The 22,145-nt window shown below is 37.9% G+C and overlaps 1 protein-coding gene across 3 annotated transcripts in view; it reads right to left on the bottom strand.

Moving 5' to 3' along the window:
- pard3aa (par-3 family cell polarity regulator alpha, a) overlaps nucleotides 1-22,145 on the bottom strand; it is a 623,737-nt gene that overhangs the window by 176,482 nt on the left and 425,110 nt on the right. For all 3 annotated transcript variants that reach the window (XM_067434978.1, XM_067434980.1, XM_067434979.1), the window contains 2 exons: nucleotides 11,909-12,151; nucleotides 2,022-2,226 (listed from right to left, as the gene is read on the bottom strand). In XM_067434978.1, the coding sequence (XP_067291079.1) occupies nucleotides 2,022-2,226; nucleotides 11,909-12,151 (448 nt within the window). The remainder of the gene's footprint in view (nucleotides 1-2,021; nucleotides 2,227-11,908; nucleotides 12,152-22,145) is intronic.

Below are 22,145 nucleotides of genomic sequence, written 5' to 3'. Positions count from 1 at the left end.
GACCTAAAAATATTCGGTCCGAAAGCAATGATTGGACGAACATGCCTATCAACACATGTATTTCTATACCTGCGCAGACATCGCACGTCATCAGTGCGCTCTATAAGCCTTTGCAGAGTTGTAGACAGACAGACTGAACCTATGCTGTGGTCATGCCATGTCGTCACCGTAATTACAAGATGGCAACCCGTGTCGTTCTCCATGATGGTGTTCACGTCTTCAGACATCTTCAACACTATCAATGCCAAAAGTAATCTGCAGCAGTCAGGATCATTATTATTGTTATGTTATGTGCTTTGAGACATGAGGTAATTTAATGCCTTCTCTCATCTTGTGACTCTGTAAGCGACCATCTGTTTTGGAGGAGGCATGGATTTGGCGACGCTCTTAAAAAGGAAGGTGAGATCTAAAGCTAGTTTGCTATTGCTAGCCTTTTGAAAATTCCCTACCCAGCCTTTAAGTGTTTTTCAAAGTTTGTCCACTCCAAATAACATCTACAACAGTATTCCATACTCTCTAGAACAACAATAATACCCATCATGCTCAGACATCACTTCTATGTAACACTTGTGTACCGTAAAGTCCTCACGAAATCAAAATTGATGCTATTTACTTTGTTAGCACACATTACAGGTCTTAGGGTGAACAATTAGTCCGTGCAAGTTAATACACAGAAGAAAAAAAATGCTTGTCACTGTAATCTTTAATGAATAAAGATGGAGAAGTAGAGCTCTGAAGTTAAACCCTGCCCTCTATTAAAGGTTGGAAATACGTCACAGCACTGAAGCTACTTCCGGTTCCCTGGGACTTTAAATATTCCCCACTCAATGTATTTGTCAGTAATTGAATTGAAAAGTAATGCACATATCTATTTTGTAAATGCATGTTACAGAAATGTGTGGTATGATGTCGTATGCCAATAGACTGCAAAGTCAGTAGTTTGTACTTCTGTTTTATTGCGACTACCACACTGACATTATGATTGAAAATGAACAAGTAATGATTGTATCCAGCACTATTACTAGTACCTGCTCCAACAATCAACACTCCTAAACACTGATTCTCATTAATGCTCAAGTCCTCACACTCGTATTTCAAATTAATTAATCAAATTCAGCTCAAAACAGGCCACAACCTAATATGTGATTATGGTTCTACAGGACAAAACATCCTACAGGACAAAATAGTGGTGGAGCACAAATCAGCGGGGCACTAAAATCGACCCTTTAGTGCTCCTGAAACATGACCTGGAAACACTTGTCGTTTTTATTGTTCATTACGGCACAGCATGCAACGTGCTACGCTAACTAATCCCATTACGCTAATCCACCTCAAAACAACTTATTGTGCAGATAAGAGTGTGTATAATTTATGCAGGATTCAAATGAGCACCAAATCAGAATAATTAATAGAGGCCCTAGCTTAATTAGCCTAGCGTTGGGAAACGCTTCTCAACAAAATGGATGCGCGACCCTCTATTTCAAAGAGCCCTGAGGGCCGGGAGACCAGAAAAGCACCTTTTTTATGATAGCAGCCCCAAAAGTGTTTTATCTGTACCTGTGACGTCCCTCTAGAGGAGATTTGCGTGGAGAAGCCGTGTAAATGTTAATCCTCCATATGGATTTATTTTCGAAATTAACCAATTCCGCATTTGCTCTTTGTAGGCTGAAGTTGGTGTGGAAATTTTGCAGATCAGTCACAGTTGGGGTGACATTTAACTAGGTGACAAAGCTGTTTATGGGAACACAAAGCTACACAGGGAGGCTCGTGCTTATTTCAGAAAAGTTACCAATCCGGCAGTTACCAATGATACATGTGAAAATCTATGCACTGATGAATAAAACATTCCCTTGTTAAAAATAACCTCCACTGAAACGGCCTCAGGCCTCAGTGAATGATAGCGAGACTGAGGGTCAAGGTAAGGTCTTTCCTATTAGTACCAGGGAGTCCCACATACTCGACACATTACGCAATCGCCGGTTAAATAAAGTGTTTAGAGCACCTACGGCTGCTCACCCTACCTGAACATGTCGCCCAGACCCTTCAGCACGCCTTTCTTGGCTTTAGTCTTGTCTTTCTTGTCCTTCCCTCCACGCTCCTTCTTGTCGTCTTTGGTGCGTCCTCCATTCATCTGTTTCTCTGAGATGGAGGATGGGAGGGTGAGGTCTGTGGCTGTGGAAATGGAGTCACGGCCAGACCGAGAGCTTTCCTCTGTATCTTCTTCCACTGAGATGGAGGAGAAAGTGGGCGAGAGGTAAATAAACAGACAGACAGAAAGAAGAATGTCTAATTCAGATTGTGTGCAAGTCACTGTGCGCTCCAGAGAAAGAGCAATGCTTAGGAGAACAGGGTTGGGTTGGCCAAATAACACATTTCCACCATAAACAACACCCTAGCAACCACTAGAAACATAAGCCATAACACCCTAGCAACCACCAGAAACATAACCCATAACACTTTAGCAACCACATAGCAATGCCCTAGCAACTTGTAGATTAGCACTTCTAATTATTTGTTGATTAAATTAAAACAACAAAAACTATAATAATAATAATAATAATAATAATGAATTTTGTCAGGTAAGTATCACTGACATTATAAAATAAAATAAAATACAAAAATACAAAGCAATAAATAAATAAATAAATAAACAAACAAACACACTAATGTAGTGTGTCAAAGCAGAAACCCAAAGAAAGAATGAGTGAATGAATGAATGAATGAGTTAATGAATGAATGAATGAATGAGTTAATGAATGAATGAATGAGTTAATGAATGAATGAATGAGTTAATGAATGAATGAATGAGTTAATGAATGGATGAATGAATGAGTTAATGAATGAATGAATGAATGAGTTAATGAATGAATGAATGAATGAGTTAATGAATGGATGAATGAATGAATGAATGAGTTAATGAATGAATGAGTTAATGAATGGATGAATGAATGAATGAATGGGTTAATGAATGAGTTAATGAGTGAATGAATGAATGAGTGAATTAATGAGTTAATGAGTTAATGAATGAGTTAATGAATGAATGAATGAGTTAATGAATGGATGAATGAATGAATGAATGGGTTAATGAATGAATGAATGAATGAATGAATGGGTTAATGAATTAATGAGTTAAAGAATGAGTTAATGAGTGAATGAATGAATGAGTGAATTAATGAGTTAATGAGTTAATGAATGAGTTAATGAGTGAATGAATGAATGAGTTAATGAATGAATGAATGACTGAGTGAATGAGTTAATGAATGAATGAATGACTGAGTGAATGAGTTAATGAATGAGTTAATGAGTGAATGAATGAATGAGTGAATTAATGAGTTAATGAATGAGTTAATGAATGAGTTAATGAATGAGTTAATGAGTGAATGAATGAATGAGTTAATGAATGAATGAATGACTGAGTGAATGAGTTAATGAATGAGTTAATGAATGAATGAATGAGTGAATTAATGAGTTAATGAATGAGTTAATGAGTGAATGAATGAGTGAATGAATGAGTTAATGAATGCATGAATGAATGAATGAGTGAATGAGTTAATGAATGCATGAATAAATGAGTGAATGAATGAGTTAATGAATGAATGAGTGAATGAGTTAATGAATGAATGAATGAATGAATGAATGAGTAAATGAATGAGTTAATGATAGGTTAATGAATGAATGAATGAATGAGTGAATGAATGAGTTAATGAATGAATGAATAAATGAGTAAATGAATGAGTAAATGATAGGTTAATGAATGAATGAATGAGTGAATGAATGAGTTAATGATAGGTTAATGAATGAATGAATGAATGAATGAATGAATGAATGAATGAATGAATGAATGAATGAATGAATGAATCCAAATATGAATTTTTTTGTCAGGCAGGTATCACTGACACACTGTAAAGAAAATGCAGGACTTCAATTGAAAATTTTCTAGTGACTGATCACATCCACATTTTTCTAACTGATTTTTTTTATAGTGCACTTTGAATTAAATTAAATTAATGATATGATGAAATAATGAAAAAAAATAAATAATAATAAATAAATAAATAAATAAATAAATAAATAAATAAAATAAATAAAATTTAATAAAATAAAGATATAAAATAAAGATAACAAATAAATAAATATATACAAATGAATAAATAAATAAAGCATAAAGAAATGAAATGAAAAATATATATACAAATAAAATATAATAAATATGGGCTAATGTAGTGTCTTGAAGCAGAATCCCTCAATGCTCTGACTTCTTCAAACATTGGCTTAATGAAACCTCTTAATGAGAACTCTCCTGCAAGTCCACCCATATCTAACAGAGGCTGGAGAGCATGTCATCTCGCCTGAATCTCCTTTCATTTTATTCCACAGCTGAGCTTTCCCTCAGAGGTTATTCAATCTGAGGAACCCCATTATCTTTTTGCTTCTAAAGGGTCACATCTTCCCAGCACAGAACGGCCGTCTGAAAAGCGCTTACCCAGGAGCAGTGCAGGGAGCCTATTAGCGTTATTCCTGACTGACCCAATAAAACTGACGGAGAAAGTCAACTCAGAAGTTCAAAAGGCTGAAGTGCACCAGAAGAGGTCCTTCTACCGTTCACCTCACCGTTCTGAAGCTATACTCTGCTTCAAATACTATTTTTGGGGAGAATTTCTATACAAGTTACAGAAGAAGAAAAAACTTTGTGAGAGGTGAGATTTGACTTCTGTTTTTGCATGCGATGGAGGTTTGCTGATCATTACAGAAAGAGCTGCTTTGCTTTGAGTTTATCACGTCACCATACTATTCATATGTTTACTGGGAAAACAAAGAGTTCAGCTCTTCTATTGGACAAGCCGAAGGACGGTGGTATTCTCACAGCACTCTTAATATTTGATAGCCCATGAACTCGCTAACACCAATTTTATGGATTCCAGTCAATGGGATGATGCACTTCATCGACGATATATTAACGCAAGTAGTTTTGGAAAAGCGAGCGAATCTCTGTGGGAACATTTTATTTTGAAATATCGTTTGCAATGCTAATTCATTTCCTAGCACCTATCTTCGTGATACGCTGCATATCAGTATAATCATAAGGGACCGCAGCTGGCTGATATTGCTCATTTCCATTTCAGCACCCGTCTGATTACAGATACTGTCTCCGTTCCTGATGGTCTGGACGTGATTAATTTGGCACTAATTGTAAGTTTAAAAACGCTCGGAAAGGAGGAAAAAATTAGGGGGCACTAAAAGCAAAGTGCTTTTGAATAGAGCGACGTAATGGCGGAGACAGATGCCTGTGTGATTAGAGCTTATTAATACCCAACAAATCTCTGACGCGAGTGAGAACTTTGATGGCTAGAAGAAAGGCCCAGATGAAAGCCAGAGGCCATCATGGATATTTCTGCATGCTCAGATGGGCGGTTTAATGCTAGTGATGGGAAGAGGATGGCCGCTCGCTCCGTGTGTTTTATTCCCTCTCGCAAGCCGCTCTCAGTGTTTGCTGTCATTCTGCCATCTACTGACATTATATCCAAAGATTAGTGCTAGATAAGTATAGTGTGAGAAATTATTAAACAATTACAATATTTTCTTTGCATCTTTGATATTTGTTGTTGTTGTTGTTTTTTTAAAATTCCAACCTATTTTTGAGCTCATGAACACCTGGTATTAAGATCAGATCACAGATGGATGACGCTAAATACAGGTGCAAAACATTTTGAGCTTGTCCACTTTCATCCACTTTTAGAAAACGCATTCGGCCGGATTGCTCTCATAGTTTAGACGCTCATGTGGTCAAATGCGTTCAAACAGCCTCTAAAAGACCCTCTACTCTCCGCCTACTGACCTAATGCGGAAACATTATGGGATGCGCGCTCGCCAGACAGGATTTAAACGGTGTCTGCTGAAGACCCAAGTTTGGTTTGAAGATGAAAAATGTCATACACACACACACACACACACACACACACACACACACACACACACACACACACACACACACACACACACACACACACACACACACACACACACACACACACACACACACACACACACACACACACACACACACACACACACACACACACACACACACACACACGCACGTTTTTGTGACATGGGGATATCCCATATCCATCATTAAAGTGCATCTGTCCATCATAAATGAGCATCTATCCATCATTAAAGTGCATCTATCCATCATAAATGAGCATCTATCCATCATAAAAGTGCATCTATCCATCATAAAAGTGCATCTATCCATCATAAAAGTGCATCTATCTATCATAAAAGTGCATCTATCCATCATAAAAGTGCATCTATCTATCATAAAAGTGCATCTATCCATCATTAAAGTGCATCTATCCATCATAAAAGTGCATCTATCCATCATAAAAGTGCATCTATCCATCATTAAAGTGCATCTATCCATCATAAATGAGCATCTATCCATCATAAAAGTGCATCTATCCATCATTAAAGTGCATCTATCCATCATAAATGAGCATCTATCCATCATAAAAGTGCATCTATCCATCATAAAAGTGCATCTCTCCATCATTAAAGGGCATCTATCCATCATTAAAGTGCATCTATCCATCATTAAAGTGCATCTATCCATCATAAAAGTGCATCTATCCATCATAAAAGTGCATCTATCCATCATAAAAGTGCATCTATCCATCATAAATGAGCATCTATCCATCATTAAAGTGCATCTATCCATCATAAATGAGCATCTCTCCATCATTAAAGTGCATCTATCCATCATAAAAGTGCATCTATCCATCATAAAAGTGCATCTATCCATCATAAAAGTGCATCTATCCATCATAAATGAGCATCTATCCATCATTAAAGTGCATCTATCCATCATAAAAGTGCATCTATCCATCATTAAAGTGCATCTATCCATCATTAAAGTGCATCTATCCATCATTAAAGTGCATCTATCCATCATTTAAGTGCATCTATCCATCATTAAAAAGCATCTATCCATCATTAAAGAGCATCTATCCATCATAAAAGTGCATCTATCCATCATTAAAGGGCATCTATCCATCATTAAAGTGCATCTATCCATCATTAAAGTGCATCTATCCATCATTAAAGAGCATCTATCCATCATTAAAGTGCATCTATCCATCATAAAAGTGCATCTATCCATCATTAAAGTGCATCTATCCATCATTAAAGTGCATCTATCCATCATAAAAGTGCATCTATCCATCATTTAAGTGCATCTATCCATCATTAAAGAGCATCTATCCATCATTAAAGAGCATCTATCCATCATAAAAGTGCATCTATCCATCATAAAAGTGCATCTATCCATCATTAAAGTGCATCTATCCATCATTTAAGTGCATCTATCCATCATTAAAGTGCATCTATCCATCATAAAAGTGCATCTATCCATCATTAAAGTGCATCTATCCATCATTTAAGTGCATCTATCCATCATTAAAGAGCATCTATCCATCATAAAAGTGCATCTATCCATCATAAAAGTGCATCTATCCATCATTAAAGAGCATCTATCCATCATAAAAGTGCATCTATCCATCATTAAAGTGCATCTATCCATCATAAAAGTGCATCTATCCATCATAAAAGTGCATCTATCCATCATAAAAGTGCATCTATCCATCATAAAAGTGCATCTCTCCATCATTAAAGTGCATCTATCCATCATTAAAGTGCATCTCTCCATCATTAAAGTGCATCTATCCATCATTAAAGTGCATCTATCCATCATATAACAGCTCCACACAGCTCCGGGGTGTAAATATAGGCCTTCTGATGCCAATTGATTTGTTTGTGTAAGAAAAATATCGATATTTTAAACTTTTATAAAGTAAAACATATAGCTTCCGTCAGACTGCCTTCCGTATTAAACTTACGGAAAAAGTGTAGTGCTCGCACCTCTCTCAGTTCAAAACGCTTCAAAATGCTACGTCTGAAGTCATTGCCTTACATACACCAGTTACATTTTTACCCTGATCTGGTGGAAGCTAGATATTTTAATTTATAAAGTTTTAAATATGGATATTTTTCTTACTCAAATGCACGACTTCGCTTCAGAAGGCCTTTATTAACCCCCAGAGTCGTGTGGAGCATTTTTATGATGGATGGATGCACTTTTATGGGCTTCAAAAACAAAACAGCCATTCAGTGCCATCATAACGCAGGGAAGAGCCAGGACATTTTTAATATAACTCTGATTTTATTCGTCTGAAAGAAGAATGTCATATACACATAGGATGGCTTGAGTAAATCATGGCTATTTTTTTTTACTCTCTAGGGTGAACTATTCCTTTAACTTGAAAAAGAAGTTTCAGCGTCTTCACAGATCAATAGCCTTTTCATGAAATCGTTCATCACAGTAAGTTACGGTTCTGCTAATTGTTGAATGAAATGTAAAAAGAAACAAATTAGGGTAATTAACGGCACATTCCAGCTACACAGGACTGAGTGGTAAATGTTTTGACACCGCAATCAAAAGATGTCATTAGTCGTCTCCTTTTGACGTGCCATGGTATTCATTTCTTCTTTAGAACGGTGATCACTTCTAATGGAGTCTTGAAATTGCCACTCTGGCTAAAAAACCGGTGGGAGAAAGAGCCGAGCACATTTAAGTCTGATCTTAAAAAAAACATAAAACACAACGAAACACAGCCCAACTCATTTCTTCGCTGGATATCTCCCAGTGACACATTTTTCCTCGGGTGATGCCAAATTCACATTTTATGTAAATAAAAGTGTCTGTGTGGAAAGAAAAAGCCTGCCCTTATCTGTCAACTTTTGACTATTAACCTCGGTGACAGGCACAGGCAGGTTCCTCTTATCTAAATTGAAAAACAGAGTTATTTGAATATCGGAAGGAGAGAAATGCAATATTCTTCTACCGTGGAATCTCACGCATTTGCCCTCTATTGCTCCACGGAAGAGATAAGACAGTATTTAGCCCAATGTGGACACAGCTTACAAGAACAAAGTGACTGAGGCAAATAATTTGACTCTTTTGAAAAAGAAAAAAAAATGCACAAAAGTCTGATTGCTTTTAATGGAATCTTTTAATGGAGAACAAAGGGACGGCGTGATTTTTCCCCCTGGCAGGTGCTATTAACTGTCGGACAGACTTCATAAAATCATCCGGACACCACTGAAAAACACCCCTATAGAGACTAACACCGTTTTATTTAACTGAATGTTTTACCACTTAAAGTTGTAATTTGATTCCTTACTTATTACCACAGAAATAACACCTTCAGTGCAGGAAACTGTGGTATAAAACATTTTGAAAAATTGGTTGATAAATTAAACAATCTAAAATATGAAAAGAACCGCTGCAAGCAGTCCATGAACCGTAAAAATGAACCTAAACGCATTTAGTAAATCATTGAGTCTGCGAGCATTTAAAATATCCCAGGTCCCATTAGAGAAAAATGCCCAGCGCAGCGTGGATGTCTGGAAATTCATTTGGTCATGGGCGAAATGAATAGTGAAAGTTGTACACATGCTTATTGGCTGTTTATTTCCCCTGGAGTGTTTGAGGGGAAGGCCTGACCTACTTACAGAGAGGAGGGATCTCTTCTCCTCTTCTAATCTTCAGAACAGCACAAGACGGCCCCACGAGACCCGCCGCCTTGTTTCTCTGCTGAGCGCCGTCTATAAAGGCAACCTCCATTGGCGGGTGACTGGTAATATTCTGGGCCAGTCATTGTGTGAGACGACTGATGGAATTGGCATTGATATTGTGTCAGATCGCCTTCGCTGTGTCTGTGCAATTATGGTAATAGCTGTGATTACATGAGTTGCCACTTTCAATATAAAGAGAAAAAAGTTTCAGAAAGGAGTAAAAATTCAGAAAATACACACCGCATTTTTATTATTATTATTATTATTATTATTATTGGGTTGTCTCTAAAAACCTGTTTTGACAGAGTATTTGCTGGCACCAACAAGCCACCCAAACACAGCTTTCCTTATAATTTCCTTACAGTCAAATCAACCTTATAATTGGACCACATGTCAAATAATAACCAATATGCACAGTCAAGCCAAACAATGCTTAAGAGTCGATGATTGAGTTATTATTGTAGTGATAATAATGTCTTTAGCATGTTATATGTTTATTCACATTTTGTTTTCATGACCAAAATTGATGCACCACCACAACGTTTCTTATATTTTTGGTGCATACATTTTTGGTCGAGATCTTTTATTGACATGAATTTAATGAATTTAAGGTCTGGACTCGGAGGTGAAAATGATTCTTCATGCTCCCTCCCAACCATTCTTTCACTGTTTGAGCTGATGAATCTTCACATTGTCATCCTGGAATATAGCCATTATGTGTCTTCCTAAATGGTTGTTTAAAAAATGAAAAGCTACACACTCCATCAGTTAGGGTTAGAAGAACATAGGCTATAACATGCTAGAAACATAATAATCACTGCAATAATGATCCAATCATAGACTCTCATGTGAATGCTATTTCATGTATTCTTGAAATGTATGGTTGAGGAGATTCCCCCCTTCTATGTAAAGCGCTTTGAGTGCCTTGAAAAGCGCTATATAAATTGAACGCATTATTATTATTTTATTATGTATTCGGACTTATTTACACTGTTAAAGAGTTGGATTATCATGATAAACATGGCCAAAATAAATAAAAAACGAGTTCGAAGTGTGACAGAATATTCCTGCGGCAAATACAATCGAGTCTTCAGGATTCAAATACGATTCTGAAAGTTTTTTTTTTTTTTAGTATGGCCCTGTATGACATCATAGAGAGCACAGTTCCTTATATGGGCACTTCTCCCAGATGAGCGTGTGCACACTCTGTATGTGTATGTGCGCTCGTGACTCTTTAACTCCTTCCACTGCACACCTGCACTGTTTTCAGGAAAAGAATCGGTACATTGTATCTGTCTTTTATAAATATGATAAAACTATAGACTCTTCTGCAAAATGAAGGATGCAATACTACTTTATAGATACTCAAGATTAACATGAGACTGGCAGAAACTGTGTGTGTGTGTGTGCGTGTTTTAAGCATTTGCCTATTTAAATCCAAACAGCTCCTTTTTGTGGGCCAGGCAGTGTATATAACTTGTGAATATGTATCTTAAATTACACAATGTCATATGAACAACTACTTAGTAAATAGACTAATGTAAATCTAAAGTTATCGCAGTAATGATTCCTGAATCATTTCCAGTTCATTCCCAAAAATGCCAGGTCAGCGAAGACCCTGAATGATTCTGATTCAAACCAACCTGAACTCACGGGAAAACGGAAGTATTTAACGAGGTGGCGATTTCGTATGAATTAATTTATTTTTCAAAACAAATCTCATTATGAAAGACCGCCCCTAAACCTACCGGCCACTGGGGTTTAAACAAGAACGTACAAAATCATACAAATTAATTTAAGAAAACATAAAATAGTTACGAATTACAGTAAGATTGTGCCGTTTAAACTGCCGACAAAACAGCGAATTTGAAGATACATCATGATTTACAGTATATTGACTTATTCACTAATAAGGAGGAAAAATGTACAATTAGAATCATTTTTTGTGGCTAATGCTATGTTTGTTGTCGCATGCAGGAATCACTGGCTACTCCTGTTATCAGACAGGTTTCTTTTCTAATTTCATCTGGCTTGATCAGGCAATGGTGGGCGGAGTTAATGTAAATAGCCTCTGCCAACAAGGCGGGCTATTTAGCATTTGATGTAAATAGACACTCCATAAAAAAAAAAAAAAAGTGCTTTTAGTTGCTGTTAGGGTGTTGCTAGGGTACTTTAGGTGGTTGCTGGGTGATCTGTGTTTTTACTAACTAGGACCATGATATTCTAGTTACTTTATCATTCCCCATATAATGAGACCTGCAGCGCCAATACTTACACGTCTCCATACCTTCGTCATCTTCATCGGGGTTGATTATGGTCACACCTGGCTTGTCGTATGATTTGTCGATGGCCGCCCGGAAGCTCTCGTTGCAGCCCCGTCCCCTGATGATCCTGGGACGGGGCCTGTGGAACGGGACGTCCCCATTGAGAGTCACTTCTGCAACAGCTGTCTGGAGGCTCTCCAAAGAACTAGACTTCTTCAAACCCAACGACGGTCCCACATCCCGCGCAGAGTTCCCTAAGGGTGGAGAAAGAGTAAAAACATGCCAGAATGAGCCGAAAAAAAGATGCTGTCTCACTTTTTTCCTCAACATATCCTTCTCTCCTAATACATTTCTATAATTTACATCCCTCGCTAAAGACAAATGTGCATTCTGGGGTCGGGTTTATCTGCAGATGGAGGGTGGAAAAAGTGTGCTAAAATAATATGGAATATAAATGGCTCCATTGGATGCAAAGTGAGGTGTCAGACAGATTATCCGTCTTGCGAGGCAGAAAAACGTCGCATTCTTGTTTCTTTTCCCCAATGTGTGTGTGTGTGTGTGTGTGTGTATGTGCAAGACGGTGAGAGAAAGGGAGAGCACATAACTCCTTCCTGTAGTTTAAGGCACTGATGGATGGCCCAAATATGAGGCCCATTATCTTCGCTGTGTGGTCGTGGGAGGAGAGGATGTGGAGAACAAGAGGGAGGAAGAGCAAAAGCTTGTAGACTAAACACGTGAGACTCGGCCCATTCAGATCAAGCGGAGAGTCCTACCCGAAACTCCCTCAGCTCGCCTGCTTAATGACCTTTTCATGCATTTAATCCACTTGTTCCTCGTTAAGGGTTCCTCACAAAGACACAGTAGGCCCACACTTCAAACACACGCCAGTGCGGAGACGACATTAATCCTGCTTATGAAATCCTGTAGAGGAGGAATTCTGGAAAAGACCTCAATGGGCTTGGCTGCTTGGGTCAGGGATTTGCATGCGTACAAAATTAACACTAAATGTGAGGAAAAAGTGGCTTTGGAGAATAACAAAATGGGCCTTTGTATGAAAATTCAATGTAATATGATTTTTAGAAACGTTTCTACATATTCAGTAATACGACAGATCTCTATTTGGACCCTGTAAATCTGTGATATGTGTGTGTGTGTGTGTGTGTGTGTGTGTGTAATTGTGCAAACCTCATGGAACAGACTCTGGAACAGTTGCCAAGTACTAAAAATTATCTAAGCCACCTGCATGATTGGATAAAACAGTCTGGTGTAGCTCTAACAATAAACCTTGATAAATGCCAGAATGCACGACTGCTTCTACACACACATGCACAATCCTTTCAGTGATGTACGATTCCTGAAAAACTCTAGATGATGCATGAATGTGAGTCCAGCTGTGTGCATCTCATTGAAATGTATAGTGCAACAGGGTAGTGTGTGTGTGTGTGTCTGTGTGTATGTGTGTGCATTCTAACACAATTAGCATGCAAATGATCTATAAACAACGTTAGCAACAGCAGCGTTACTGTTCTCGGGAGCACAGCCGAGACTGCTGTGGCGTAAACAGGCCGTTTCTCACTCCAGGACCTTCACGTCAGATATTGATGGGAAATGTCTTGGCTATGAAGCTCAAAATACAACCCTCAACCCCTGTTTGCGTTTCTTTTCCTCCATTTGGACAGCTATAATTATTTTTCCAATGGCTGCTGTTCAGTGTTTAGATTTGGCTAGTGAGCTGAGACTTGTGCATTGGCTGTTCGTTCTGTCAGCGTACGCCTGTTTAAGGACTCAAGCACACTGGCCTTCAACCTAGAGCCGACACCGAAGAGTGCCCACAATAAAGAAAAAAACATAGACATATGCTTTAACCCTCATCCTTCAAACACAATGTGTAACAAATCAATCCCTCGCGAGTCAAAATGACCTAAAATTAGATTTTTTTTCTTTGTCCAGAAAGCTTTTTTTATTTTTTTATAATATTTTTTAAATTTTTTAATGGCTTTTTTAGGGATAAGATACTACATTTTATCAATAAATAAAATAATTTGTAATTTAAGCACATTCTTTCAACTTCTATCAATAATAACCCTTGTAATTCAACTCGAAATATTATACATTGGCTGTCTTTTTTATGAGCTTTTCCACTGGGTCCTAAAGTCGGTGCCCTTCAGAATGCATTCAGAGACACATGAAGACATTATAAAAGAGTTAAGTTTTAGCATTTTTTATTATAATTTTGAGCATTTGTTGGGTTTGTCTATGTGTACTGAAACATTCCTCGCATCCCATTCATTCCTAGGAGGGTCAGATGTGTTGTGAGGGAATGATGTGTTACTTTTTTTATTTCAACCACAGTTTTTTTTTTTTTGTGCATTAGTGGTTCAAGCGTGACAAAAGTCCTAGGGTCTTGGACCACTTCGACAAAATCTCAAAAAAAAAAAAAAAAAAAAAAAAAAGTTTCCGATCAAAAAAGAACAAGGGAAGGATGAGAGTTAAATCCATGTTGGTTTCATCGGGTTCAACAAAAGATTTAATTTAATGAAAAAAGTAATGTGGTGTAACCATCATTTAAGGCAATTAAGCTTATTGAGGTAACATTAAAGTAAAGGTTTGCATATTATTACTGTTATTATTTATTAAAAAAAAAAAAAAAAAAAAAAAAAAAGTCACACGGTTTTGGAATTTTTTAAATAAACGTAGAAATCTCACACTGACAAACACGGGCCTGATCTATTCATTTGAATTATTTCTAAATAATAATAATAATTTTCAGAAAAAAAAAAAAAAAAGCAAATTATGTTTATATTCATATATTATTTTAATTAAACAGTGGTGTACTGAATAAACTGTCAATATTCACTCGTTCACTTTAATCTACTCAGTTAAATGTAGACTCGCTTGCTGCCAAAATAATCCTTTATGTGAAATGGAAATACTTTTTCTAACAATTACAGGTAAGTATACAACCGTAAGCTGTGCGCTGAGAGAAGCGAATTAAATCATTTACAACACACGCGTCTGACATGAACGTTTATGATTTAGTATAGATCAAATGATACAAAAACAGCATCACATCCCTGACCCATAGAAAGATAGAAAATGCCAACAGAATCGCTCGCACACGTCTCATGTGGAGCTGCAGTCCGTGACGCGGGTTCAGGCACATTTAGGTTCTCGAGCACTTCTTGGAACTGACGTTTGCCTTCTCACCAGACCTTGAAAACTTGGGCTCTACATATACACACATCCAGACTGCATATGGTGGAGCTCTGTGTAAACATGGCTGACTTTCAATCTCTCTCATTCCTCTCGGAGGATGCATTAAGGTGGACCCGATGGTTTGGTCCTTCTCCTAAAAACATCTTCCCTGAGATTCCTGACTCGCTTTCAGAGCGCTAAATGGTGCATGTCCGCTGGCCGCTGAGCTCACAGCCGATCTCCGAGAGGAAAGACATGAAGGAAAACAGAGATTAGCTAAGCAAAATAAACCTCCGACTCTGCGAGAAAACAATTAGAAATCTATTACAGCGCCTCCTCTTGAAATACGGACGTTTTAAACATCGCTAAGTATGAGGAGCGAAGGCTTGGAAATGATTCCAGGTGATTTGAGGAGTAGGGAGAGTGTTTGGAAGCGGTAGGCAGAGAGCCAGGCCTGTGGCGTAATCCATACCAGAGCCGCCACTGTCATCATTCTTCCACAACTGGTAGCAGCTTAAGAAGCAACGGTTCCCTTAAAATCCTCTTGATCCTTTAACCAAGCAAACCTGCGCTGCGTAACCCAGCTAGTGCCAAAACTGACCAATGAGGACAAAGAAGGAGAGACTCGTTTCTTTGACATTCATGGATTCTTTCACTGCAAACACAGGTGGTTTGGTTGTTAAGAACATGACAAAGGATTTAAAGACGCGGCTGGATGTGCCAGATGCCTGTCTGTCAGTGTGAGATTTCTAAATTCATCCAAAAATAAAATTCTGCCATTCTTTATTGTTGCTCCAAAACCGTGTCATTATTTCTTTTGTGGAGCAAAGTTTGATTTTTTCAAAATAATGACAGTAATTGAGGACTGCACTTTTTAAGCTTCAAAATAACCAAAAAACACCAAAAAGTACTACTAAAACGTTTAAATAACTCAATGATATTCATATATTAATATTGATAGCATTCTTATATCGATACATTAATGATCATTTAAAAAATGTTGGGTTATTTCAACCTATGTTTGGGTCAAATATGGACGAACCCTTTATATAAAAACAATAATAGCAAAAGAGTAGTATAACTCCAGTATAAAATTAAATATAAAAATAGCGAAGTGAAAAGGATTTTTTTTTTACCATGAAAGCCCATATACATAGTTAAAATAACTTAATATAAAATAAGTACAAGTTTAAAATAATGTAAAATAACAGGCAATAAATGAGGACTTGGGCTGCCAAGCTCCAAAAAAATGACAAAAACGCACAATAAAAGTGCCATTAAAATAGTTAAAATAATGTTATACCAAAAACAAAACACAAAAAGAGCAAAAATACTGTACAATACTAATATAAAACATAATTACGTGACATTGAATGAGGGCCTGTGAGTCTCCAAAAATGATCCATATGACTCTTGCACTCCAAGTTTTCTTGAATCAGTTATTTACATTAGTTTTGTGTGAGGAACATACTGGACTATGTGGTACTATTGAAATATCTGTTTATATAAATATAATATGTATATGTCAGTCGGGCGATAAAATGAGCATTTCGGGCGGATCTGTTCTTGTTAATAAAGGACTTGGTCCACCGAGGTACAAATGTAGACGTCTCTCCCCAGCAGAGTTTTCCCTCCTCTGATGAAGCACATTGCATCTGTGTCTGTCTCTGTTTGTTATTAATAGAAATGAAAAAGGAAAGACTCCAATACGCCTGGCATGCATATGAAATAATACCGCGTCCCATATGCTGGAGAAGCCTCTTTAATCAACATGCTTCAAATACCATGTGAACATGCGGCTTTCAGAGCTTATATACAAATCTTCTACAGCGAAGTGCAGGAGCCGAACGCACGGCGAACACAAAGGGATTGAGCAGATAAAGCCGGCTTCGGGGAAACACAAATGACATCTGCATCACTCTGAATCTCCGAATAATCAAACTCCTTCGCTTTTCTGCGGCATGGCATTGTATCGCCTGTGTGCAAAACACGTCAAGGGATGGAGAGATCATAATTGCGCTTTTTTTACCAGGCAGGGGTTTGACATGAAACCCTCAATGGATCAAACCGCTGGGATTCTTATCACACACCACATACACTATTTTTATTGTCATTCTTTCGCTGCATGTTTCCTCATCTGTGTGTGAAGAGACAGGAGAGCAGTGATTGTATAAGATGGCAATTCTATGGTCCTGAAATATTAATACAGTTCATATAGGACCAGAGATTACATTTACATTACATTTATGCATTTAGCAGACGCTTTTATCCAAAGCGACTTACAACTCAGGAGAACAGGAAGCGATCTGTCAAGAAGAGGCAAAAAAAAAATGCAAAAAGTGCCCTAAATACCAAGATTTGTATACTACTCAGAGTAGCAAAAAACAGAAATTACCATGGTACTAGTCTTAGGGCGTTTTCACGCCTGAAAGTCCGCACCAAGGTCCGAACCAAAGTACGTGTTTTGATATATTGTCTCCATTTGGTTAGTTTTGGTTTGCTTTCACACTGCAGTTATGCGAGCGCACTGAAGAGCTTTACACTCGCACTGGCGTCCTGTCGTCATCATCTATGTGGGCTGCATCTTAACATTGATTGGTTTGTTAGCGGACGTGCGTCTGACATCAGTTAAAACATTACACACTTTCTTCATCTGGACAAACTGAGCATCAATAGAAAGATTACAGACTCCAGCGTCGATATTTGACCACTGTTAATGATAAAACTATGTGCAATGACATTCTTAATTTATGTCAGGCATGCAAAATAATCAATCTCGAAATTGTATATATTTTGAATATCAAGACGCATATAGAAATAAATAAATAATATAAATTCATTATATGAATTCAGTCACGGCTGATGTTCACATAGATTCACTGGACAGCGTCCATCCGGGCCCTTAGTCCAAATGTGTGTATATTTATAGAAATATTGATTTATTCTTACATATGCTAAATATTTTGTCCATGTCTATTAATTTCCCACTGAATTATGTAATCTGAAGATCTGAAAGAGCTTTAAGAGCGAGCTCTATCTCTCCTCTTGGTGATTTGCATAAGTTATGACTCATCAAGTATTTATTTGGCATAGAGCTGTCAATCATCTTACGCGATTCCATAATTCCTGCCCTTCTGAATGACGGTGTCCTGTACACTTCCTTGTTCTGAGCTCCGTGAAAAACAAACCCAAAGAGACTTTTTCTAGAAAGAAGAAGCTAATAAACACGATTACAGTAATATTTGGTTTGTGTGTGATTCTCATGTGATTTGGGGTATTTTCATGTCAATAATGGATGTTTACAATATAAATGCTAAGCAGGTGTAGCGATTAACTGCATATAAAGGCTAAAATAACATTTCAACATCATTATATGACTAAAATCCACACTAGATCATGACTGGAAGTTAATACAAACACTCTATGGTAGTTTAAAGTGATTTTTGAGTAAAAGTGTCATATTAATCTTTTAAATTGTGTTATTTAGCTTGACGATAATTGTAGCTCTAATGAACCTGTCACAACAGGAGCTATTTTACTCATTAATCTAATTTCTTAAATTTTTTTACATACGGTCCCAAGAACATGCTTATTTTTTGTTTTCTAAAAATACTTTAGATAATATGTGAATTAATGTACAGTGGGATCAGGCCATAATGCCAGAATAAAGGTGATAATGGCTCAATACATACAAAAGAAAAACGAGAAAAGAATAATGAGGATTAAGTCTCATATCAGCAGAGATGTGAAGGTTCGTCGAGTGAGAATAATAAAAAATGTGAATGGAGCAGTTCGCCTCACCAGACATTAGACAATAGACCGCAAGGTGTTTACAGGGCAATAACATATTGAATTAGCAACTTATCACTCTCTAAACACTCACAGCATTGTCTTAAGGTGATGATACACAGGGCAACTTAAGCAATTTTACCATCAACAGGTAACCAGGTGAGGGGACAAGGCCCAAAACCCATCTAAAGTATCCAGACAGAAATCTGTTGGCCATTCTCAATGGGAAAGTGCTCAAGCAACATCGCTCACAGCATTGCTCAAAAAGTTGCCCCGTGCATATTCACCTTTAGGAAATGTGTAGTTAAGTTCATAGTTTTAAGATATATCTATATTTGAAATGAATTGATGGCTTGATGTTAATTGTGGTTGTAAGTTCTTATACCACATCAACATAATATTAGCCTAGAAATCTAGACGCACCCTAGTGGCAGCAAATCTAATCTGCCGCGAGTGTCGTCCAGCAACTCTCAATACACGTCTGTGTCACATTGTGTATAGAGTCGGTGGGCGGGGCTTAACATAATGACGGCCGAGTTGCGTTTGCGTGCTTCTAGTAAACACAGAAACTGGCGAACGGCGGTCTTTCGAATCAGCTTTGACCGCGACTCTGGAAGACTTGGAGTTAAGCTTTTCTCTGAGAAAAGAACGGCACTGAAGTCATTCTTAAGAAGGGAAGATGTGTTCAGAGTTTAGCCGACCGGATACGGTGAATGTTTAATCTGTCAGCGAGCTCTGCTTCACCTTCGCTGCTCTGGTTGGTTGTAGCGCTATCCTATCGCGTGCAGAGGGAGTTTGAAAGACAGCCGTTTATCCCGCCCCTCGGATTGATCTGTCAATGGTGAGTTTCCAGACCAAACATCTTGATGTGGGTCTGGCTTGTCAGGCTAACATAATATTTCATTATATTTAAAAATTATATTCTTGATTTTTTAGTTTTTATTTGTTTATGTTTGAGCTTATATATTTCCATATTGACAACAGTCTGAGTAATTCTGTCAAAGCCAAAACTCAAGTGTTGGCTTTCTAAATATATGTTGGCTATTTGTCTATTCAGAATGACTTATGAGCAGCAACCTCGTAAGTTCTCATTTTTATTTTGGGTATGTCATTTATACAATATTGTAATGTATAAACCATTTAAATTTTCTAAGCAAATAGCAGAGAGACAACAACATATATGGAGATATATCTATATCATAAAGCACCTTCATCTATTTAATTAGCAATCCCACAAAGGCACCTCCAGCACTTGAGCGGTTAAGAGTGATTACCATTAAATGCTAAAAGAACGCATCATTTAAGCAGTGAATAACCTGCGGTGGTTGATTCGAGTGCTGTGGCCGTGGCATTGTTAAGATGGCCGGCGATATTCTCATGAGCGATACTCAAGGTAACACGGGCCAGCATTTGCGCATGAAAGCACGATCCATTGCATGTAATTTATTCAGCTATCTGCAATTTTATGCATCAAGTTAAAAGGGTTATTAGGCTTAAAATAGCTCGGCAGCAGCAAGGAGGTTTCGTCCTGGTGTGTCCAGGAAGATTGAAGAAGTCTCGGGGTTACGCACCCTCCATTCCCGTATGTCCTGGATCATTAGTGGACCAGAGGATGTCCAGGTTGTCCCTTACTCCTTTACATCTGTCCTAATTAACTTCTAATGCCGCAGCCCAATCAGTCATTAGATTTTCATCTGTCTCATTGGCGTAATGACTCACAATCTGCTGAGTCACATCCACATTTCTGATTAGTCATGAAACTTTCAGAATCCTTCACTGTCACTAACGGACATACTGGCACTTTGAAGGTTGAGGAGAATTTGGTGACTTTGCAACTGTTTTTTGACATGCTCATCTTTATTTAGTGTGTTAATGGAAAAGCTCTGCATAGTTTTCTCTATATCAGCGTCAGTGTTTCTGAACTCCTGAAATGCCTCCATTGTAGTCTTGAGTTTTCTTCTGGGAACAAACACGTCACAACATTCCTCATTTAAATACTTAATACGCAGAATAAAGGGACGGGCCTGATTGAGTTCTCGCGGTGAAACTCGCGGTTATGGTAAGGGGCGGGACATTTCCCAAACATGCTCAAAGCTCTTGACCAATCACAACACAACTGCTCTAGCCGACCAATCAGAGCACATTGAGCTCAAAGCTCTGTATTCAGCTGTGTTAATGTCCTGTTTATAGACTTTAATTCTTAATATAGCATCGCTATATGATAGCATCACCATGAAAACACCATTTTGGAACCTTTATTTTTAAAAGTGTAGAAAATCAGCTGATTCCCAACCACATGACTAGTATGTCCCATTAATTTCCACTCAACTCCATCCATACAACAAACTGGGTTGTGAACAGCGTTTCATGTTGACTTTAACACAGAAAAGCTTTGACTTTTTGACAGGATGAATTCTCGACATGACTCTGAACACAGAACCTCCGGTCTCCATGCATCTCCAGTTCTCCACACAGCATGAATATATGTGCTCCCCTGTGCTGCAACTAAAACTCTCCGCTCCAGACGTTTGACGTTGATGGATTAATTGCAGTAAGCCAAACAGGCCCGTCTGACATTGAGGGTCTTTATTTCAAACAGAAATCCACACACACCTCCGTTTCTTTCCCATTCTAGAACTCCTCGGCATAATTAATGTTTTCCTCCATCATACTCCCTCAAGAACAGGCAGTACGCTCCGCTTTCCAAAAAAAGTTGTTGCCAAAACGTTTATTTAACACCATGGCACTTCATTTCAATGGGAAAGAAGAAAGCAACACCCTGATTTGATGGCAATTACTTCAAATGACTTCCTTAACGAGCACACCACACACAGTCGTTTAGTTAGATTGATTACTAACAGTGAACACCAGACAGAGAGTCCTGAAGTCAAAGGGGGGCAGTTTTGAAGGATTTTTCCCAACACAGATTCAACTTGTTGCTGGACTCATTTCCACCGTCACTGGTGGTCTTAAAGCTTTCATTTTTCATGCTATAAGGATACTATTGCTTTGTTCCAAAACCTATCGAGTCGCCTTAATGTCTACTGCCTACAGCTTTAATGGAAGCGTATCTCCACACCACAATAAATAATGCTGCTCATGAGAACCACAACTGATTCTAATGTTTTGATGTCTAATGTGTTTTAAACTATCCAAGTGTACAATTAAATATTTTAACAGTCGTCTACATGATTCTACTTGAGCTGGACATTAGCATGTTGCAAAAGCTAAAATCAACCCTGCTGGGGGAAAGAAAAGGTCTCC

This window comes from Pseudorasbora parva, chromosome 24 (genome assembly GCF_024679245.1).
Source record: "Pseudorasbora parva isolate DD20220531a chromosome 24, ASM2467924v1, whole genome shotgun sequence".
Taxonomy (NCBI): domain Eukaryota; kingdom Metazoa; phylum Chordata; class Actinopteri; order Cypriniformes; family Gobionidae; genus Pseudorasbora; species Pseudorasbora parva.
This window is presented reverse-complemented; position numbering and strand designations above follow the sequence as displayed.